This window comes from Homarus americanus, unplaced genomic scaffold (genome assembly GCF_018991925.1).
Source record: "Homarus americanus isolate GMGI-L3 unplaced genomic scaffold, GMGI_Hamer_2.0 scaffold367, whole genome shotgun sequence".
NCBI lineage: Eukaryota > Metazoa > Arthropoda > Malacostraca > Decapoda > Nephropidae > Homarus > Homarus americanus.
In genome coordinates, this window is record NW_024743709.1 from 13,371,557 (window position 1) to 13,394,273 (window position 22,717).

A 22,717-nucleotide genomic window follows, 5' to 3' on the forward strand; every position below is an offset into this window, starting at 1 on the left:
TGATAAGAGCCATGACAGGACCCAAGGTGGGTGCGGAACATGTAGTCCTAAGAACGCTATATATACACGCCATTCGATCATTGACAGAGTATGCGACACCGGCTCTTAACACACTGTCTGAGGGGCAGTGGGCGAAATTAGAAGTTGCCCAGAATAACGCTCTGAGAATCATGTGGAAAAAAATTGAAAACTTACACATGGAGACAGGTCTCACATCTCTACAAAGCAGAACGGAACGATTAACAGCGTGTTTTACAACAAAACTGATTACCAGGGCTCGGGAAAGTGACGTCAAGAACGGACTCTTACGAGCACTAAACCTTGACAGAGATGTCTTTAACAAGAACACATGGTTATTGTGCGCAGCTGACTCTGTAAACCGACTGAAATTGAAAGACACAATCCTCAGCAAAGGACCTGATACAATGAGTCCAGACTACAGCATTCCAGCACCGTGGGAGTCCCCGCCAGCAGTCTTCAACATTCTACAAACTGGGACAAGAAAGGCTGACTGTAACCCATATGAGCTCCGACAGATAGCAGAGAGAAACATGAAGGCTCTAACACCACACAATAGCACAGTGTATTACACAGACGGTTCCGTAGAGACCACCAGTACGAAGACAGGAGCAGCCTTCACTACAGAAGGAGGTAACACGTCCCTTTGGAGAACCTCAGATTGATGCTCTACTTTACAAGTTCAGCTAGCTGCCATACTTGGAGCCCTAAGACACGCTTCCATTAACAGTCAACAAGGCATTGTAATACACACTGACTCACGATGTGCTATTGAGGCACTACAATGCAGAGAGCATAGAGACAACATTCATCTCATAACATCCGTTATTGGACTACTGCAGGGTTTAAAGCTACAAGATCGGCAAGTTATCATTAACTGGGTGCCCAGTCATATCGGAATCCCAGGGAATGAACGAGCTGATGCTGCTGCCAAGGCTGCGTTAGAACAGCGAAACATTGAGATGAACATCCCGCCTAGTCAGGAGCAGATAAAGAAGACAACAATAACACGAACTGCCCAGTGGAAAATAGAGAAACATAGAAGATTAACACCAGTATCACGATCGGCCAGGTGGTACTATCTGGTCACGAACTATGAGAGACCACCACTCATGAAGGATATAACAAGAAGGGAAGAAGTCAACTTCCACCGACTGAGACTGGGATACCCATGCATTTGGGAAATAATTGTAACAACACCAGCAGAGCAGCGCATATGCAAGACCTGTGACAGAGGAGCAGAAAACACACTGAAGCACTACCTCATAGAGTGCCCTGGAACACAATTAGCTAGGAGAAACATACAAACCCCTATCACAGCAGAGAAGGTTGCCAGAAAGCTAACCACCAACCACTGTCAAGAAACCCTACAGTTTCTTACCGAGCATCCCCCCCCCCACACTAGGAGAGGTACATTTAACCAAAAAGACGCTGGTGTTTTATCCCAGCAGTGGGTGGACCAGCATTTTAGCTTAAGGTCCGCGTAGGTAATATTCCTACAAATCTATAAAAAAAAAAAAAAATGTTACTTCAAGTCAACAGTGTAACAACCCAGTACATTACTTCATGACGCGCTACCTACCATCTGCAAGTACAGTCCCTTAGCTTCAAAAAAAAATACAAAGTTATACATGTTTAAGGTTGGAAAAACTTTAAAAGCGGTTTTTTCGGTTTCAAATTTTGGTGCGAATGACACATGCGTTGCGGGGCGCCTCATATTTATTGTGGGCAGTATTACAGTAATACCCCGCAAAAGCTGTCATGTAGTAATTTGAGGTAGTGGTGGTAATGCAGCAATAGAAGGTAGTATTGGTCAAGCAGTAATAGAAGGTAGTGGAGGTCATGCAGTAATAAAAGGTAGTTAAGGTCATGCAATTATATAAAGTAGTGGTGGTCATGCAGTAATATAAGGTATTGGTGTTCATGCAGTAATACAAGGCAGTAGTGGTCTTGTATAATATAAGGTAGTGGTGTTCATACAGTAATATAAGATAGTGGTGGCCATGCAGTAATGTAAGGTTGTTGGTCATGCAGTAATATGAGACTGTTGGTCATGCAGTAATATAAGGTAGTGGAGGTTATGCATTAATATAAAGTAGTGGTGGTCATGCAGTAATATAATGTATTGGTGTTCATGCAATAATACAAGGTAGTAGTGGTCATGCAATAATATAAGGTAGTGGTGGTCATGCAGTTATATAAGGTATTAGTGTTTATGCAGAAATATAAGGTAATGGTGGTCATGGAGTTATATATGGGAGTGGTGATCATGCAGTAATGTAAGGTAGTGGAGGGCATGCAGTAATATAAGGTAATGGTGACCATACAGTAATATATGGTATTGGTGTTCATGCAGTTATGTAAGGTTGTTGGTCATGCAGTAATATGAGGTTGTTGGTCATGCAGTAATATGAGATAGTAGTGGTCATGAAATAATATAAATTAGGGTACATTATGTAGTAATGGTCGCCATGCAGTAATTTCAGAGATAGGTGGTCACGTAATGATATATGGTGTTTCCCGGCACGCAGGTGTAATCGTATACGATGGCGAATTTCATGCAGTAATGTTCGCATTCAGTAAAACTTACACACTGGTTGTTGTTATGCAGTAATAAACAGTAGTGGTTGTCATGCAATAGTAGGTGGTCACTTGGTAAATATTTTGGACAGTATAAATTAATAATACACAGTTTAGGTAGAGTTAAATAGACATTCTGCGGTGTTGTGGTTATCATATACTAATAATTGTACTTATAATGATATAAAAATATACAGTTCGCACACCGTCCACCACCTGTGTTGTGGTTCATAAAAAAAATGTGTCATGTATAACGAATGATGATTTATGAATAATTTATCTGGCTACCAGCCGAGCTTTAGCAAATTAGGACATTATGCAGTTCATAAATATTTGTAAAGAAAAAAAAATAGAGCATTTTGCGATTATCAAGAATTTATATGAGACTGCAGATTTGAACCTTGTGTCAGGTGCAGTGTGTGTGTGTGTGTGTGTGTGTGTAAGTCTTGTTAGGATTTGAGATGTTTCGAAAGACCGTTAACTAGAGACCATAACAGTCAATACTCCTTACAAGTGATTATCAGCGTAGAGCGTATTTTGAATTTCAGACTGACATATCCAACTTATCATAAATGTAGTCACTAGTCACCCAATACTATGAATCCATCAATAGAACTAATGAGTCTTGTGTCCATCTGTGATGACTACACACCTGAGATGATGCTGATAATGATAATGATGATGATAAGGTTTTGACTTCAGCTCAACAACACATATTCAATGAATCCCTCACACGAGACTCTTGATGTAACCCACAACAAAATTACACGGCATAATATCATATAATTAACAGGAATGAGCAGACATGCCTTAATGCCCGTCCACACTGGGACTCATGATGCCTGCTGCGATGCGCTTGGTGTTGCACTGGCTTGTTTTTCATGTTGTGTTAGATGCGCGTGCACTGGACGGGAGAACTCTGGCGCGAGGCATTTTTGAGACGTGATGTGGCAACTTGCTGGCAACTTTTTACACCATGTGTGTTTGTTTTTCTCTCGAAGTTTCTATTTACACAACATAAAGCCACCACATTCCACAAAACAGTCTCCTGTACCCGAGCGTCCATACTGTCCCTCTCTTTCTTTCTCTTGAGCAATCAACGACTGGTGTGGATGTTGTGGGCAGTAAGCTCATCAAAATTCCGTGTCACGGCACGCATCATGAGTCCCAGTGTGGAAGGCCTCTAACGAGTGTATTGCAAGTAACATGTACTTCAAAATATATGGTAATTATATTTCAAGTTTTGTTCAGTTTGAGTCATATATCCACTATTAATAATTAACATTAAAACAAACTTCAAGAATAAATATCATAATTACATGGTAAGTAAAATTGGTTTTATCGTTCGATACTAATGTTAAGATTATCCACAGTCAAAGGATTTCACTACTTAAAAATATATTTGCATTTAGTCCTACATTATTCAAGAGAGAGCGATAGGTGCTGACGCCCTTTCCGAAATCCAATAACAAAATATCTAGTAAAATAACATAACTGTCACGGATTAATTGAAACCTCTAGTTAAAAGAATAGTGATTTGCTACAGCACTTCCAATGATCACTTGATAATTAGGCAAGATGTTACCTGTATGTATATTCTGTATGCTGTATTTATATTATGCTATGTATATTATGTATGTGCTCCATTTATGTACTATTTATTCAGCCTAGCTAGCAGTGTGTGGCAATGTATTTAAGATGTCCCACATGCTTAATTAATGTGCCTGGCGACGTATGGAAGCTGCTAATGTATCACTTGCCATACGTCGTCTATAGAGCAGTTGACAAGCAGACAGGTTGAAGAGCGCTACTCCCCTTGTGTACATATCTCTTATCCAGTAAATCGAACCTACAAAATCTATACAGGTGTTTGTGTTCGCTCCTGTATATTGAACTTATTACCCAGAACATTGAACATGGCGCAGTGCGTACTTTTACTGGATAATTACGAGTGATAGTGCAAAGTTTGTGGAAAGCCGGCTTATGGACCCCTTGCCCTGTGTCAACCGCCGCCCGCCAACCCTCCTCGAAGAATTTAGCAACTTTGAGCAGTGTCAGTGACAGTGATTTTCTGTGAAGTGTTTAGTGCATTGTGTGTTTCGTGCCATACATGTGTGACCTTGTTCTAAAGGATTCCCAAGGTACACGGCATGTTCTGGGCATTTGTAAGGAGTAGATTTGAGTACACCTCCCCTCGCGAAGCCTGGAGGGTAACTGACGCTCCTCGCCGTCTCCACCCCCCCTCACAGCGTCGTCTCCACACCCCTTCACAGCTCGAGGAGACCGCTCTCACTGCCCGGGACACACACACACGTACACACTCACTGACCGCGGCGGCTCCCTTATATATATTTTATATATATAACCTACTTATCTGTGTATTTAATTAATTTTTTGTCTGAGATCTTGTTGATACGACGGGCTGACCGGTCAACACTGATTTAAGACACAGTACACAGATGAAGTAGTTATGTCTCGTGCCTTACGTAGCCGTGGAGCCAGCGCCGCCAGGATGAGTCAGTCGGATGATAGCTCCGCAGAGATGGATGACCAGGCTGACCATGACGCTCCAGCTCCCACAACATCGCGCAGCCCTTCCCCTCGATATTCAGCGTTGTCTCCAGAGATAATTGCTTTAATGAAGTTTATGAGAGATGAAAGGCGCGAGGATGAAGCTAACAGACGTGTGGCGGATGAACACAGAAGGCAAGCGGAGGCAGAACGAGACCACCAACGGAGATTGGAAGACAGTGCACGGTTTGAAGCCTTGATATCTCGCCTCACTGTTAACCAAGCCCCTGGCTCTAACACTGCCTCGGTACTGAATGGTTCAGATACCTCATCAATGCTCTCTTCACGCCCACCAGCCCCACCTAAAGCAGCAGCTCAAACACCGCCCATCTTGAAGCCTGATGTGAATTTCCAGACTTTTCGTGAATGGCGGCGACGGTGGACTGATTATTCTACAATGGTGGATCTCCAGAGTTTGTCACAGCCTAAACAACTCATCCAGCTGCGTATGTGCCTGTCCTAGGAAATTCAGCGTGTCTTAGAACATACGTTGCAGGTACCTCCGACCTCTTCGTTGTCTGTCGAGGAGGTACTGGACATTCTACAACGGCACATCAAAGGACAGCAGAATGAAGCTCTGCGCAGGAGGGAATTGTTTAGCTGCAGACAGATGGAGGGTGAGACTTTTGACGCCTTTTATGTACGTCTTAAGAGAGCCTCGGAAGAGGTAGATATATGTCTAGGCCACCACCAGCAGTGCGAGGAGACCCAGTTGAAGCAGGTGATCCTGATGGGTGTTAAGGACGAGGAACTTGTCCAACGCCTCACCTCCCTCGACTCTTCCTCTTCTCTCAACGATGCTTTGACGATATGTCGCTCCTATGAGGCTGCCAGGTGTGCCACCTCTGCCATCCGAGCTCCCCCTACAGCTGTACGCGCTGTGTCCTGGTACAAGAAGGACAAGAAGTCTGTTCCTACGCCTTCGCCCACCACGTCCACGCCCGGTTCATTTTGCAACAACTGTGGTAAGCAGCACGGAACACAGGTGTGTCCAGCTGCTCAGTCTACCTGCAACAGTTGTGACCGTAAGGGCCACTGGTCGCTCACAGTGCGGTGCCCAGCTAAGTACGTACAGTGCAATGTGTGCGATCGTCTGGGCCACTATGACAAGTGTTGCCCTACCAACAAACCCAAGGGACAGCGTCGGCGGAACCTTCAGCTCCCTTCTACCAGTGAGGGCCGCCCACAGTCGCCAAATCTGAGGCACGACGACCCTGGACAAAGCCCGACCCATATTAGGAGGGTGTACTCCTCGCATCCCATTACCAAAGTTCCCCAGTACATCAGTGTCATCGTGACCTATGGCAGTGTGTCATCCCGTCTTCAGATGTTGCCTGACACCAGCGCTGATGCTACAGTCATCGGTCCCCAGCATTTGCAATACTTGGGGCTCTCTCCAAGCGATCTAGGACCGCCTCCCAAGGACCTCTGCGTCACGGCAGATGGTTCACAGATGGCCCCAGCCCTAGGTTCACTCTATGCACATGTCACCTTTGGCAACAGGTCGTGTCAAGCCTGGATTGACGTGCATAATGGTGTCCCGACTCCTTTGCTGTCCTACAGACATTGCCAAGAGTTGGCCATCATCTCCCAGGACTTCCCAACACCGATTCTGGAGGTAAAATACGCCAACAGGGTGCACGAAGGGAGCAGCAACTACCTTGCTGCCGCCCTACCCCTACCTCTGGCCAGTGACACCTCTCCTTCGGTAGTTGTCCCTGCTGCATCACGTCCCCACGTCTTGGCTCGCCTTCACGACAGTCACCGTGGAGCTGAAGCCACCAAACGACGTGCACGACAGACTGTGTTCTGGCCCGGCATCAACTCCGACATCTCCAATGTTGTCCGTGCGTGTGAGCCCTGCCAAGTATTACAACCCAGCCAGCAGCAGGAACCCTTCATGAGTGACGACAACCCCACCCGCCCCTTTGAGTCTGTGTCGGCCGACTTTTTCTCTGTGTCAGGAAAATCCTTCCTCGTTATCGTCGACCGTCTCTCTGGTTGGCTGGTTGTCATCAAGTGCGGTAATGACACGACGTCTGCCGCCACCATCAGCAAGTTCCGCCACTACTTCCGTGACGTGAGCGTTCCTGTACGCCTGCGAACCGACGGAGGGCCTCAGTTCACAAGCCGGGACTTTGCTGTGTTCCTTGACCGATGGGGAGTCCGGCATGTGTTGTCATCGCCCCATTACCCGCAGTCCACCGCCCACGCTGAGGCTGCTGTCAAATCCCTGAAGCACCTCATCCTTAAGGTGGCCCCTTCTGGGAACATTGACTGCGAGGCCTTCGACCGGGGTCTTCTTGAACTCCGCAACACACCTAACTACACCGGACGCTCCCCTGCCCAGGTTTTGTATGGACGCCCCCTTCGTTCTTGTGTCCCTGCTCACCCACAATCCTTCTCCAAGGAGTGGCAGGCCAAGACAGAGGATTGTGATCGCCGAGCCGCCGAACGTGTTCAGGACGTCGTCGCCCGCTACAACGACCACGCCCGTTCTCTCCCCAGGTTGAGTGTTGGCACCCAAGTCCGTGTTCAGGACCCGACCTCCCTACGTTGGGACAAAGTAGGCGTAGTCATGGGTCTCGGTAGGTCACGGGACTACCAGGTGCGGTTACCCAGTGGTCGTGTGTGGTGGAGGAACCGCCGTTTTCTCCGCCCCGTAACAATGCCTTCTGCTGACCCCGCCACCAGTGTTGAGTCCCATACCCTTCCCAGTGATCTAGTCCCTCGACGCTCAGAACGGATCCAAAAGAAAAGGTCCGCTCAAGACTTTGCTATGAGCGTATAGGGGGGAGGGAGGTGTATGTATATTCTGTATGCTGTATTTATATTATGCTATGTATATTATGTATGTGCTCCATTTATGTACTATTTATTCAGCCTAGCTAGCAGTGTGTGGCAATGTATTTAAGATGTCCCACATGCTTAATTAATGTGCCTGGCGACGTATGGAAGCTGCTAATGTATCACTTGCCATACGTCGTCTATAGAGCAGTTGACAAGCAGGCAGGTTGAAGAGCGCTACTCCCCTTGTGTACATATCTCTTATCCAGTAAATCGAACCTACAAAATCTATACAGGTGTTTGTGTTCGCTCCTGTATATTGAACTTATTACCCAGAACATTGAACATTACCCAGAAGTTGCAACGCTGTACACAACGTAAACTGTAATCAAGGTAATAGCAGTTAATTAATTAGTTATCAATTAAGTATGGTAGAGTGTAGATAAAACGGACAGTGACAGTTTTCTTATTATACTTAGAATACTTACTTACATACAAACAATAATTATATGACCTACACATGGGTCAGAACTTAACATAAGTACTCTTAATGAAATCCATAAGTACAAGGTTAAGGATTAAGTAAACACTTATAAGAATGACAGAAGGTGGTCCTCTGCATATTGACACTAAGAACCACATAAGTAAAGATAATGATTCACTTCAGATATAGTAAGATTCCCTTGTAATGTAGTCAGTCATATAAATAAACAAGTAAATGAAGATATGTAAGTACCTTACATACCTTCATTTACTTGTTTTGTCTCGTCACTGGTTGATCGACGTTTCACAGCAAAGTTAGGGGAACTCTTAGCAACCACTTATTTCACATGGGTATAACGAAGGTTTGTACAAGACTCCTAAGACGAAAAAGTAAGGACTTTTAGACCAAGGGCTACCAGAACCCCGTCTCCCGTCTATTTAACTGCTGCTCTGATTTTTGGCTAGTTGGCACCTATATCTTCCAAAAACCATCTGATATACACGCGATATCTGGTTGCGGGTACACGATAATGGGAAGCAAAAATGGCCGCCATGCGTCATCAGTGAAATTTAAGAAAAATGTAACTTTTGATCCAGTTGGCCTACAAACATCTTTAAGGAATCAATTTCCACTAATTTGGGGATGAGAAATTCACTGGTGATATTACTTTTGCCTTTTGTTAGCATCTTTATGTCCAAACACCCAAATTGGTAATAAAGAAGGTTAAAAATAAAACATTTTTAAAATTCAAACATTCATGTTGTTTCACCCTTCCGTCACAGTCATTTCACCTTGTAGGAATGAAAACTCAATTAGACATTAAATTTTGTAAAATTCATGCATTGCTTGTTAAATTAATCATGTCTCATTGCAAATACCTGAGAACAGAAATAGATGATAGCCAGTGCTCCTAAAAGGCTAAAATAAGACTCACTAAGGGTTAATTCAACGCTAGAAGTCCTACTATTGTTGCTAAAAGGTCCATAAATGCGACATATTCAAAACAGAGTTCAGAAACAAGAAAAACTCCATCGATAGAGTATGGTAACTAGGAATGTTAATAGTCCTACTCATAATATGCGTCTTCAAAATTGCATGTTGGAGGCTCTTCTTCATCTCCCTCTTTGTCATCTACAGTAGAAGGGTTGGTGACTATCAGTTCCGTCAGATCTGTCGGCATCATCTCACTGTGGGTCCACTGGAACCGGAGTGAGCCGCGCTCAATGACCCAGCCATGATTTATCGGAGACTGCAATTGTGAATAGGCAACCAGTGCTCTCTTCCAAATAAATGACTGGTAGTTAGCTCTCAGGATCCGGAGGACCAGACTCGAAACGCAAGGTGGGAGCAGGCTGATGTCTATGCCGACATTAATATTCAGCGACCCCTCTGACTTCCTCGTTGAGAACCGCTGCAAGAACTTCTCCAGCCTGCATCTATTTATTGTTGTTGTAGACTTTGAGCCATACATAGCATATATGAAGTGCTCCAAAACACTCTGGTCCTCTTCAGACATCACCTGTTTGCCACCCAATTGACAGAATGTTTGAATAAATGATGAATCTATCAGCATCAATTTATATGGCTTCACCTTTCCCTTCCTCATGAAAGAACTGGTGGTGTCACAGACAGTTAATGCCTGGAGACCAAGGAGTGCTTCACACACACCCGCACTGATGTCTTACCGTACTGCACTGATGTCAATCTACCTCTTTTTGTCTCCAAAACCAGTGTCCATGTAGACAGGGGCAGCAAACTTGTGTGAGTAACCAAGAAGAAGGGTAAACACATCAATGACAGGTGATCGAACAATGACAGCTGGGTTTTGATGTGCAGCATCAGCACATTGCAGCAGTCATTATTTCCAGCGCTTTTGTATAGGAGACACAGTGCCCAAACCGGTTGAGAAGGTTGATCATTTCTGCTTGCCCTGTCAGATGCCACAGAGACACACAAAGCATACTATGCTTGGAGGACATCCAATGTCCATTAGTGATTGCATACATTATGTTATTTGACAGTGAGGCTGCCACTCCTGCTTCTGGTCTGATAACTGTTTCTCTCCAGACAGAAGGGACTTTATATAGTGCAACAAATGTTGGGGTGGAGGAGTTTGGTCACGTAAGGTGTGACCAGGAGGTGGTGGCCAAGGCAGCTCAAATGACTTTGCATGGTCTAGCACTTCTCTCCTCAAAATGAGTGCTGCTTCTTCAAAGATCCTTGAGTCTGAGGCAGCAGCTTCGAATGCAGCCTCTACGCCTTACCTTGTGCAATGTTGGACGAATACACCAATTCACTGTGATAGTTTGGTTGCCAGAATTCAATAGAACGACCAAAATCGTTGATTAACTTTGCCTTCAGATACATGTTTTATAATCTGGATTGTAAAACTGTGAATGGTGATTTTGCAGGTAATGCAGATAGCTCTCTCGTTCGACATTAAACCTTGGATGATCTGCTTCTCGACATGTTCGCATATGTGCGGGAACGCAGCTTCATGGGCAACTAATGCTTCTTTGGCATGAGCCTCCACACCAGTTGGTGTAAATGTGGAACCTCTCTCTGGGGGGATGTATGCTTCATAGCAATATGTTTGTGATATTTTGCTTCCTTTGCTACGAGATCCAGGTCAAGCAGACACAGGATTTTATGGTCGTGTACTGTATAAGTTGAGCTTTCTCCTTTATATCAGATTCTCAACTTCTTGTTATCAGCTTCATCAATGGATCATATTTCTGAATATATTTCTTGACCCTTTTTGAGCATAAAAAACATTGATCTTGGGCAGAAGAGTTGTAGTGGGTGAGACAGGATTACTTTTTCGCCTATTATGTGAATTTTGGACTTCACCATCCATCTCTACTTCATCATGATGACGTTTTGTAATTATTACTAGATAACCATGTTGGTGATGGACAATAGTATATGAAAGAACTTCACACAGTTCTTTGCACCTGTCTGAGTCAGTTTTTCCACTTAGTTGACGGATTCTTGCAGCTTTTCTTATTTATCTAAATATTTCTTGGCTAACGGGATTGATCTTCTCCTTCGATGTTGGTGTAAAGCATCTGATGCAGTCATGTGTATTCTTCTTCTTAAGTCTTTTTTGAGTTTCAGTGGCTTCTCGTCCTCCATTCTCACATCTTACTGAAAGACAAGATGAAATAAAATAATAATTTCGAGTGAAAAAAAAAGAAAGAAAAAAAGATGAATGATTTGGTAAAAAAAATGCAAGTTTTAATCTTTCCGTCGGCCATTTTTTATTTTTGGGCATGATGATGGAATCAAAATGCAAAATTAATATCATCAGTTAATTTCTCATCCCAAAATTAGTGGAAATTGATTCCTTAAAGATAATTGTAGGCCAACTGGATCAAAAGTTAAATTTTTCTTAAATTTCACTGATGACTCATGGCGGCCATCTTTGCTTTCCATTATCGTCCACCCACAACCAGATATCGCGTATATATCAGATGGTTATTGGAAGATATAGGTACCAACTAACCAAATATCATAGCAGCAGTTAAATCAACGAGGAAGGGGGGGGGGACCGTTTCGGTATCTGGCCACCGGTCTATTTGCGTGTGAAGTGTGCCGATATGTAGGTTGGACACACGAAGGACTCGTAGGTATTGTAAAGCTGCGATCACACTCGTGTTTTTACCCAAAATAAATTAACAGTAGCTTTTATTTTTTCAACGAACTCGTCAAATTGTCTCTACAGCAACAGCATTTGTTGTGTCAGAAGTGGGTCGATAAGGAGCTTCTGAAAATAAACGGTACGGCTGAATGAGATTTGCTGTGGAGTCTATTGTATTAATAAAATTTACACAGTTCTTATTTTTCCTTTTTAATGTTAAAATGTCTAAAAAAATATATATATTTCAATAACAAAACACGACTAAAAAGTTATCGAAAATAAAAATAATAAGAATACATTTCGACGGGAACTTACTTCACTCGACTCTTGAGTACTTGCATCACTTTTGTAAACAACATCGCTTGCCTCTACAATCGCACAGTGAACACCAAATTTCCGCCATGAGTACAGCTAGTCTTTCTTGGGACGGAAAGTCTCAGATTGCTCTCATTGAAAAGGTGAAGGACTTCCCGGGAATTTGGGATTATGATAGCCCCGATTTTAAGAGGAAGTATTGAAAATGCATTGCTACCAGCTGATGTGCGACAACCTCGAAACCGAGTTTGAAGAGTTACATCAGCTAAATGCAGGTAAATAGTACTATATCCTGTAATTATCTAACATTAAAGCATTTGCAAACGTATGTCTTCAATGGCTGTTTACTTTGCTTTCTTGAGTTTATATTATTCGAGTTACTGAGACATATGAGCTGCTTGTGTGGGATGGGGATATTTTTCCTGAGTGTGTTTTGTGTGCATATATATAAATATATATATATATATATATATATATATATATATATATATATATATATATATATATATATATATATATATATATATATATATATATATATATATATATATATATATATATATATATATATATATATATATATATATATTTATATATATTCCAAGGCATCACATATCACATATAGCTGGCAGGCTACATATAAAAGAAAATATAATTTACAATTTAAGCAGTGCCATTATGTTTAATGAGTTATAAATGTAGGATGAGTGTACAGATGACCTATATTTAGAAGTTACTGTAAAAATTGATTTGTACATGGTTAGGTTGTATGTAAAGGTGATTGTGATTGGTGGATCTGTTTTCGGCTGTATCACTGTCAGGATAAATATTACACAAACCAAAGGTAGAGATTTTATAATAATAAACGATTCATTGTTATTTAAGGTCATGAAAAGTTTCCAAATGTTCGTATATTGTGTGCAAATAATGAAGAAAATATGATGTGAGAATCTTGTGGCACCTGTGGTTGCAGTTGAGTTGCCAATTCATTAATATAATTTCTTCATTATTTCAGCATATATCCGAAAATTTGGAAACTTCTCATGACCTTAAATAACAGTGAATAGTTTATTATTATAAAAATTCTACCTTTGGTTTGCAGTGATACAGCCGAAAATAGATCCACCAATCACAATCACCTTTACATACAGCCTTCCTTCACAAAGTATTGCCAAGTAAAATTGCGAGCACGTGACCCAGGGTGGGGTCGGTGCATCTTTGGTTGACTGTACAGGGCATGTTTATGTTAGAAGTTATTTTAAAAATTCATATATTTTTGTTGTTGGGCCTACGAACTCTGCTTATATTTCCTCTAGCCATTAGAATAACACCTAATTCTTTTCTTTTTATTCCAGGAGTCACCCGACACTTCAGAGCCACTGATCATTGATCGCACTGATTCGCACCTGACAGACGGTAATGAAGTGATGTCATTCACTTGCAAGCCAAGTTGGTCAAAAGCTACCTCATCCTAATCAGCAGTCACACCAACAAATTGTGAGGGTTTGCTCATCCCCTTTCAGCGTCAGTCGCTCACTTCAACCCCAAAGCCAACAAAATCCAAGAAGACAAGGGATCCAGACGAATTGATGGCCGAAACAATGTCACAAATACAGTGAATTGTTGAGGCCGAACTAAATAAAAGGGCAGAACTCACCCTAGGACAGAAGATGGGTTATTTGGTCGATGAAGTGGCAAAAATGTTGCCCTCCAGAGCGCAGGGCCAAGATGCTCATTGATTTTATGGCAATGTTTTCTAAATATCTGGAATCATACAGTCCAGAACAAGTATGATGGTCCATCAATTGTTCCAGGCTGGTGCTATTATTTTCTTAAGCTTTATGTCTTTATTTTATTCATTATTTTTGTATTTTGAGTGTTACAGTATAATGAAGAAAACTCATGTTTGTTTTTAATTATCCAAGGAGTGACTCAGTGCATAATCATCACTTGTTTCAAATTAATTTTTTTTATGAGAAGCAAAATAAAGCAGTATATATCCTAATATGGAGAAAACAAACCTCTATTGACAGAACTATTCTATTTACAAAAAAACTACAAAGTAAAATTAGTTTCAAAACTAAACAAAGACAAACAATTTTTAAGATGAGTGAAGATGAGTGTAGGAAACACATAGCTTCTTGCCATGGTACCAGGCCCTCAGTCATGAAATAGACTTTAAAGGCATCCCTGACTTTCTTTGCATCACTGGAACGTCCTCTACCAATGCCTGGGATATCCTGTAGGCCATCATGTGGTAATTCACGTCACTGTCCAGGTGTGAAGTGGTTCTCTCTATGTCTTCCCTATCTACCATTTTTTGAGAAATTAAACCTCCTCTGGAAGACATCCTCAAGTAGCTGTGCAGGACAACAGTGCAAATAATTATGTCGTCAATGTTTTTTGGGGATGTGCAGATAGGCTATTTGAATATCCTAAATTTGGCTGACAGTATGCCGAAAGCATTTAAGGACAAGCGACGTTCACGAGACAACCAATAGTTGAAGATTCTTTTATCCGCAGTCAGATCTTCACCCGGAAAAGGCTTCATCATGTAAGTTTTTAATGGGAAGGCATCATCACCAACTATTACATATGGCCACTCAGTTGAGAAGGGCAAAGGAGCACCAGTAGTTGGGACATTCAACAACTTTTGCTCCAAACCTTCCTTCAGAGTACACCTATCCCATATGCCAGCATCACTTGCTCGACCACATGATCCTGCATTGATATACATGAATCTGTTGTCAGCGTCAACCAAGGCCAACATGGCTATACTATTTTGTGCTTTATAATCAAAGTATTCTGAGCCTGACTTTGGGGGCTTGGATATTGAAACCCTCTCTCCATCTATAGCTCCAAAGCACATGGGGAAATTCCAGTTGGTATTGAGCTGTTGTGTTGCCTTCTGCCATTCTTCTACAGGTTCAGGCATTTCAAGTAAGCAGGCAGCTATCAAACAGGGAGGTACTACCGCCTGGGAAGATATTGGAAGCATAATGTGTTGTCTAATGGTAGACCCTGCTACTATATGGCATCACGAAAATTGTGACCAAGTTCCAGGTTGCTCATCTGACTTTCTGCCTCATTTACACACAATTGCCGGGTCTCAATTGTTTCTCTTACTGTGAAAACACAACATACATAATGTATATCATTTCTCATTCTTGATTTATTTTCTCGTTTTTTTATTTATTTATGGTTATTATTATTTTTATTATATTATTTTTATTTTTAGTACAGGTATTTTGTTATTATTCTTTTAATAATAATAATAATACTAATAATAATAATAATAATAATAGTTATTATTATTATTATTATTATTATTATTATTATTATTATTATTATTATTATTATTATTATTATTATTATTATTATTATTATTATTATTATTATTATTATTATTATTATTATTATTATTATTATTATTATTATTATTATTATTATTATTATTATTATTATTATTATTATTATTATTATTATTATTATCATTATCATATTTTCGCCCCCCAGGCCCTGATGTGGGTCAGTGACCTGTGCCCGGGTGGGCTAATCCCCGTACAAAAAAACAAAAAAAACATGGGATGATAGAAAAAATGAGGTTGTGGCCAATCCTGAACTGGAAGGCCAAAGAACGTCGAGATTCCCCTGAAATGACGAAATACAATTAGAAAGATCTGATTACACCACATTGATAGGTTACTTCATTACATGTGGAGAAAAAATATAATAGATCTTCATAACATTTATCAAGGAACAGAAGTAAAAAAAACTAATCTTGGAATTTTGTAGGTACAGACATAAATAAGAGTAATGGTGTCATTTAAGCCAATTGAAAATGCTCTATCTCTACATCTGTGTACAAATAGTTTCTTCTCTACAACTGTATGTATTGTAATAAACACTAATTCCTCACAAATATAGTATAAAGACAACAAATTATATACTTTTTAGACTATATGAAACGATATAGGTCTTTTATAATATAATAGCAAATTCCTGTAGTTGCAACCTATACATTGTGGTCCAATATAACTAGATTTTTTTTTCTACAACTAATATAATTAGAAAAAGAAAAGGTATTTATTTACTTCACAGCCGCTGATTTTTCAGAGAAAATGAATTTAAAAACGCTGCAATTTCCCTGTTTCAAAGTGGACACTGTCGTAGTTATGGCAAATGAGTTAAAAAGTGTGTATTTAAAAGTTCAAGTTAACCTAACCTAACCTAACCTAACTTAACCTAACCTAACCTAACCTAACCTAACCTAACCTAACCTTAACCTAGCATAACTAACCTAACCTAACCTAAGCTAACCTTAACCTAGCATAACTTAACAACTGCTGTGGGCGAACTTACTGTTGCCAAGGCAGGAGGGGGGTGGGGCTGTAAGGTCCTCCATATTAGCCAAAGAAAAAATGTCATATAAATCAATTCTTCTCTCCATCTGAGCTCAAACTATCCGCGTGAGCTGGGCGCCTGGCTGACGGTTCCTTTCGCCAGTGTGACCAGTGTGTGGATCGTACCGTTGACTTATTACCTGTGGATGAAATGCTATCGTGGAATTAGTGGAAGGAAAACTCGAGTGTGACCTTAGCTAAGCGTTGCAGCAACTGGTCAAGCGTCTCAGTGACGCCTTCCCACACTGATTTTCCGTTGCTGGTAGAATTTCGCAAGTGATATGATTAGTAGGGTGTGTCATACGGAAGCGAATTTTTTTTTTTTTTAGTTTGAAAAATCGGCCCATGGTATTAATGATGTAGTTCTATGTGCAGAATCATGCATGGACATGCATGGGGTTGTCCAGGAAAGCTCTGACATGAACATTGGTGAGGCTGCAGGTAAGAGGGGGCTCACTGCCAGCCTTGATGTTATCCAGATCTATGAGATCAGTGAGTGTCTTGGCACCTAGATTGACTTCAGGAGTCTTCCTGACCCTGAAGGAATCGTCACCAACTGATTCGTCATGCCCAGATCCTCTCATAAGTCTCATATCCAAGATCTTTTTGACTGCCACTCTTCTCTCCTCCTCATCCTTACTGCAGAGCATTGTCTGCAGAACTGCCTCGGAATGAGCATACCAGGAAGATCTCCTCACAGTTTGCTCCACAATCTGAACAACCTTCCTTGGCTGACTCCTCAGGAGCTCAAGCTGGAAGAGAACATGCCTCGGACCTTCGGAGAACGATGACTTGACCTTGGTGTTGAACCAATTTGGCAAGTAGACACTCACGATGAATTGGACAATAAGTCTCAGGTTGTGAAGCTGGTTCCCTTTCAGTTTATGATGAGCGACCCAAATTCTGCAGAACCTGAGAGCCGTTGTGAGCCACCTAGAATGTGAGACTGGACCTATCTGCAGGTAAGCAAGTCTATCAGGCATGACCCCAGTTTTGATGGCACTGCAAATCATGTAACCATAGTACTGGTCAGTACTCAGGTCGTCAATGACAGTATGTGCAAGCTCAACGAGTGGGGGGCCAACTGTGATTTTTTCAAAGCTCGGATTTATTTCTAACTCAGTGGCAGAGTCCAGCATCTTGACAAGAGGACCAGACCATCTGTTGTTTGAAAGAGTCTTGCCATCCAGCTCCTGGATCAGATGTCTGAGTGGCAACTCGTTGGTGTGGAGGTCACAAACAATCCAGACCAGCTTCCTCCCAATCTTCCGCTCTATCCACTGTATGACCCCCCCTTGCCACCCCATGTTCGTGTTGGTGCTGTCCCCTCCAATGACCTGCAGGGTCTGGTCTACGTTCCTCTCTCTGAGCCAGTTCACAATGTTATCTGCCACTATCTCAGCTGGTTTCCTGATGTCATCTTTCTCTGGAGTGAAATGCCACAAATACTTCCCTCCTGGTTCACTGCAGCAGGAGTAGTGTTCCTCCTTCACCATGGCAGGGAACAACTTGTCAGAATCTCCAACTTTCATGAACACTTTAGTGTCATCCCTTCTCCCATCAAAGAACAAACAATTGATTCCATTTTCTCTTATCCCCTTATCAAACTCCTCTTCTAGGTTACTGACAAGTTTCTCCTGAGCTCTCCTTACTTTGTTATGATCTATCACCAGGTGAACATCATCAGGTGTTATCAAACCACCGTCAATCCAGGCAGCTGTTGCTATCTCTGCAGTTTCTCTGAGACCAGTGTGGTGTCGCATGCTGGCCAGAGCTATGCTCGGGATATCTTTCCTATTTCGAATCTTATGCCTGGAAGGTTTGGGATCATTATTTTCTGGGTTAGGGACAAAGTCACCATTCTCCTGGTCAGCACTCGGATCAGCCATGGGGAATCATTAAACTCTGAATCAGCTTGACTCCAATCATCGGCCTTTTTTACCTCACCCTGGGCCTTCTCAAGTCTCTTTTCCTCGGCAACTCTTCTCCTCTTCTGTCTCTCTGTGGCAGCCTCCTGTCTCTTGGGACTCCGGAATATCTTGGCTAGAAATCATGAGAGCCCCTATGCTGCCAGTCTTCTCTCTCTGTGCTTTGACAAATGCCAGTTCGATCACAGGAATCTTCAGTTCACGCTTGCAAATACAGGAGATGTGGGCCTCGGATTTAAAGTCACGATCGCATCCAAACTCAGGACAGAGAACAATTGGGCACTTGCAAGTAATTATGTCAAATAACTGGTCCAGTTGCTTGGCAAAGCTGTCCTTAACTGCAAGTTTTCCTCTCCCAAGAGAGATATCTCTTGCCTTTTCCCAACTGGCTAGCAGTCTCTCACTAATCTTCTTCTGACTTGTTATGACTGGAGGCTTGAACTGAGCGTTAGCCAGAGTGTACTGTGCCAAGACAGCTTTGGTCATATCACTGGCAATGTCTTTGTTTGTGTAAGTTCTTTGGTTCTTTTCACTGATTTGCCTGATTAAAACACCGTATCTCAAAGCATCTCTCAATGTAGGCAACTCCGACTTCAGGAGCTCTCTCCCAGACCCAAGATAGTGACTGAGATGGCTGGATTTTTGGTTCCTCGTCCTGACACAAGCAGCCATCGCAAATATTATCAACTTATAAATGCATCAGAATCTGAAACAGAAAAAAAATATTATTAGTTGGGTTGTTAAAGAATGAAGTCAGAAAGCAATGTTCACTATTTAATTGTAATGCACTAATGCAGCTGTACGTTAGATTTTCGATAAATTTCACGCTAAAATTTACCTAGGAAAAGGTTGCAAAATATTGAAACTGAAATTTTTTCTGTTTATATACACTAAAATCTACCAAAAAAGTGATGGGCCATTAGTTTTAGCTGATCTTCCCTCCTATGACACACCCTAATGATTAGGCTTATCTGAATATGTGACATAACATTATCATGAATATATTATAAAAGACAGCAAGTGCAATAGCCAGCCGCGGATTACAAAAAAGCTCCCATCAGGATACAGTATATGTTTTGCCCATACAGTACATCCATAAATCCGATAGGGTACAGTATAAAGGGTCACACGTTGGAGTCACTTTACATCAAGAAATGCTGGTGACGTTTTAGACTGCTTCATATTATCCAGCGTTTATAGTTCCACCGTAGCAGATATGTTAGAAGCATGAAAACAGCTGTACATCAACATAAGTTGTTTGGTGACAATATTTGCATTTGCACAGGTAACGTTGGATTGAAGTAGTGGAGTTATTGTAGATATTGTTTCAGGACAATACGTCCTGTGTGAGGTGACCCACGAAAAAATCTAAAAGTCAAACATTTAATTATGGAATGCCACTCTGTCAGTGATCAATAAATTCTCAGAATGACTTTTCCAAGCTTTTATTTTACATCCTGAAAAATAAAATAAAATTCCTCGAAAAAAAAGGCGTGGCGCTTCATTATCAGTTTAAGCATCACTTAGGTGAGGCGTGAGTGTGAGAGAAGAAGTGTGGATGTGAGAAATGAGGCAAGGATGTGAGAGATAAGGCATGGGTGTGAGAGATAAGGCATGGGTGTGAGAGATAAGGCATGGGTGTGAGAGATGAAGCCTGGGTGCGAGAGGTGAGGCATGGGTGTGTGGGATGAAGCATGGGTGTAAGAGATGAGGCGTGGATGTAAGATATGAGACGTGGGTGTAAGATATGAGACGTGGGTGTGAGAGATGAGACGTGAATGTGAGAGATGAGACGTGGGTGTAAGAGATGAGACGTGGGTGTAAGAGATGAGACGTAGGTGTAAGAGATGAGACGTGGGTGTAATATACGAGACGTGGGTGTAAGATATGAGACGTGGGTGTGAGAGATGAGACGTGGGTGTAAGAGATGAGACGTGAATGTGAGAGATGAGACGTGGGTGTAAGAGATGAGACGTGAATGTGAGAGATGAGACGTGGGTGTAAGAGATGAGACGTGAATGTGAGAGATGAGACGTGGGTGTAAGAGATGAGACGTGGGTGTAATATACGAGACGTGGGTGTAAGATATGAGACGTGGGTGTGAGAGATGAGACATGAATGTGAGAGATGAGACGTGGGTGTAAGAGATGAGACGTGAATGTGAGAGATGAGACGTGGGTGTAAGAGATGAGACGTGAATGTGAGAGATGAGACGTGGGTGTAAGAGATGAGACGTGAATGTGAGAGATGAGACGTGGGTGTAAGAGATGAGACGTGGGTGTAATATACGAGACGTGGGTGTAAGATATGAGACGTGGGTGTGAGAGATGAGACATGAATGTGAGAGATGAGACGTGGGTGTAAGAGATGAGACGTGAATGTGAGAGATGAGAGGTGGGTGTAAGAGATGAGACGTGAATGTGAGAGATGAGACGTGGGTGTGGAAGATGCAATGCACGATATGGAAGACCCTAACATTGATGTCAAACAAACGCACACGTTCATAATACATCAGACCCAGTTAATGAGTAGGTGAGCGAGAGAGAGAGAGAGAGAGAGAGAGAGAGAGAGAAACTACCCGAAGACCTGATTAATACTCTTACCGGACGAACTGTGTGCCTTAAGATATTGATTGGTTAAGGTGGAGCGAAACGTTTTGACACTATAAACTGATCCAATACTAATCTAGCCTGGTCTCCTCTAACAAGGTAATGTATTCCTTGTATGGAAGAATTTCTACAGTGAAGTTTATTGTTATTATTATTATTATTATTATTATTATTATTATTATTATTATTATTATTATTATTATTATTATTATTATTATTATTATTATTGTTGTTGTTGTTGTAAAATGTCTGTAGGAATAATAAAGTGTGATATATTATTGGAGTATTTTCGTGTTAAGAAACAGTGTTATTGTACCCATATGAAGGCTCCATAATTTTTTCCAACAATTATTAAAAAATTAAGTGATAATTTTTGGGTTGTAGGAGGTTTTTACGAGGAATTAAAATATTATATTTAGTGTTTCCAGCCCCGTGAATTTCAATTATTTTTTCTCGTCACTCGGTGGATCTGGCGGCTCCTTTGTCTGCCTATCTATTTGTGTGTGTGTGTATGTCTGTCTATCTTTGCGTCTGTCTGTCTGTCTGTCTGTCTAAGAATATCAATTTGTCTGTGCGTGTCTATCTGGCGGTCTGTATTCGTCTGAGTCTTTCTGTGTATAGGTCTGTGTCTGTCTATCAGTCTGCCTGTGACAGTTTGTCTGTTCGATGGTCCTTAAACTGTCCTCATTTATCTGTCTCACACTTTATCTATATCTCTCAGCTTGTTAGTCAGCCAATCTGTTAATGTATTGTATGTTCCACTTTACCGTAATGTCGGTGTGTCTCCTACCTGTCTGTATTCCTCCATTCTCTCGCCGTTCTTTCTATCAATAAATGTCACATGAATTTCAGGCGGTTCAAGTTTCATGCACTATTGTCCCTGTCATTTCTCAGATGCAGTTAATATTTTACTATAGTGTCAGAAGCCAGGGGGAGGGAGGGTGTGAGTCAGCCGGGGTAGCACTGATAGAGAGCTTTAGGGGTACCAGTCATAATGTGAGACACTCTTGGTATTTGTGCTTACTGTACTCATCATAGGAAGTACGATCACGTGAAGATTAGACACACCGGTTTATTTCACCTGATGATTAAATACGTTAAGGCTGCCTAAGGATTTACGTTAGTTTAGTCTTGTTTAGTTAAGTTTAGTTTAGTTTTGTTTAGTTAAGTTTAGTTTAGTTTAGTTTGGAATAGTTTAGTTTAGGTTTAGGTTAGGTTAGGTTAGGTAAATGTTATGATATAATAAGTTAGTTAAGGTTGGTTAGGTTAGGTTAGGTTGGCGTACATGTTGTTTAAAGACCTTAGTTATTGAAGCACGAATACAAATGAACCATAATAGTTGTCAGTTACTCAGTGTTGTTCTGATTTTAGTATACGTTTAT

The 22,717-nt window shown here is 41.5% G+C and overlaps 1 protein-coding gene across 1 annotated transcript; it reads right to left on the reverse strand.

Moving 5' to 3' along the window:
- Positions 1 to 14,817: 14,817 nt before the first annotated feature.
- Positions 14,818 to 15,330, reverse strand: LOC121877280. Its single transcript, XM_042382958.1, has one exon. The coding sequence runs from the start codon at positions 15,328 to 15,330 to the stop codon at positions 14,818 to 14,820; it is 513 nt and encodes a 170-aa protein (XP_042238892.1).
- Positions 15,331 to 22,717: the final 7,387 nt, after the last annotated feature.

Excerpts from the sequence above, each read along its gene's own strand:
- LOC121877280 (XM_042382958.1), bottom strand. The coding sequence starts at position 15,330 with ATGCCTGAACCTGTAGAAGAATGGCAGAAGGCAACACAACAGCTCAAT.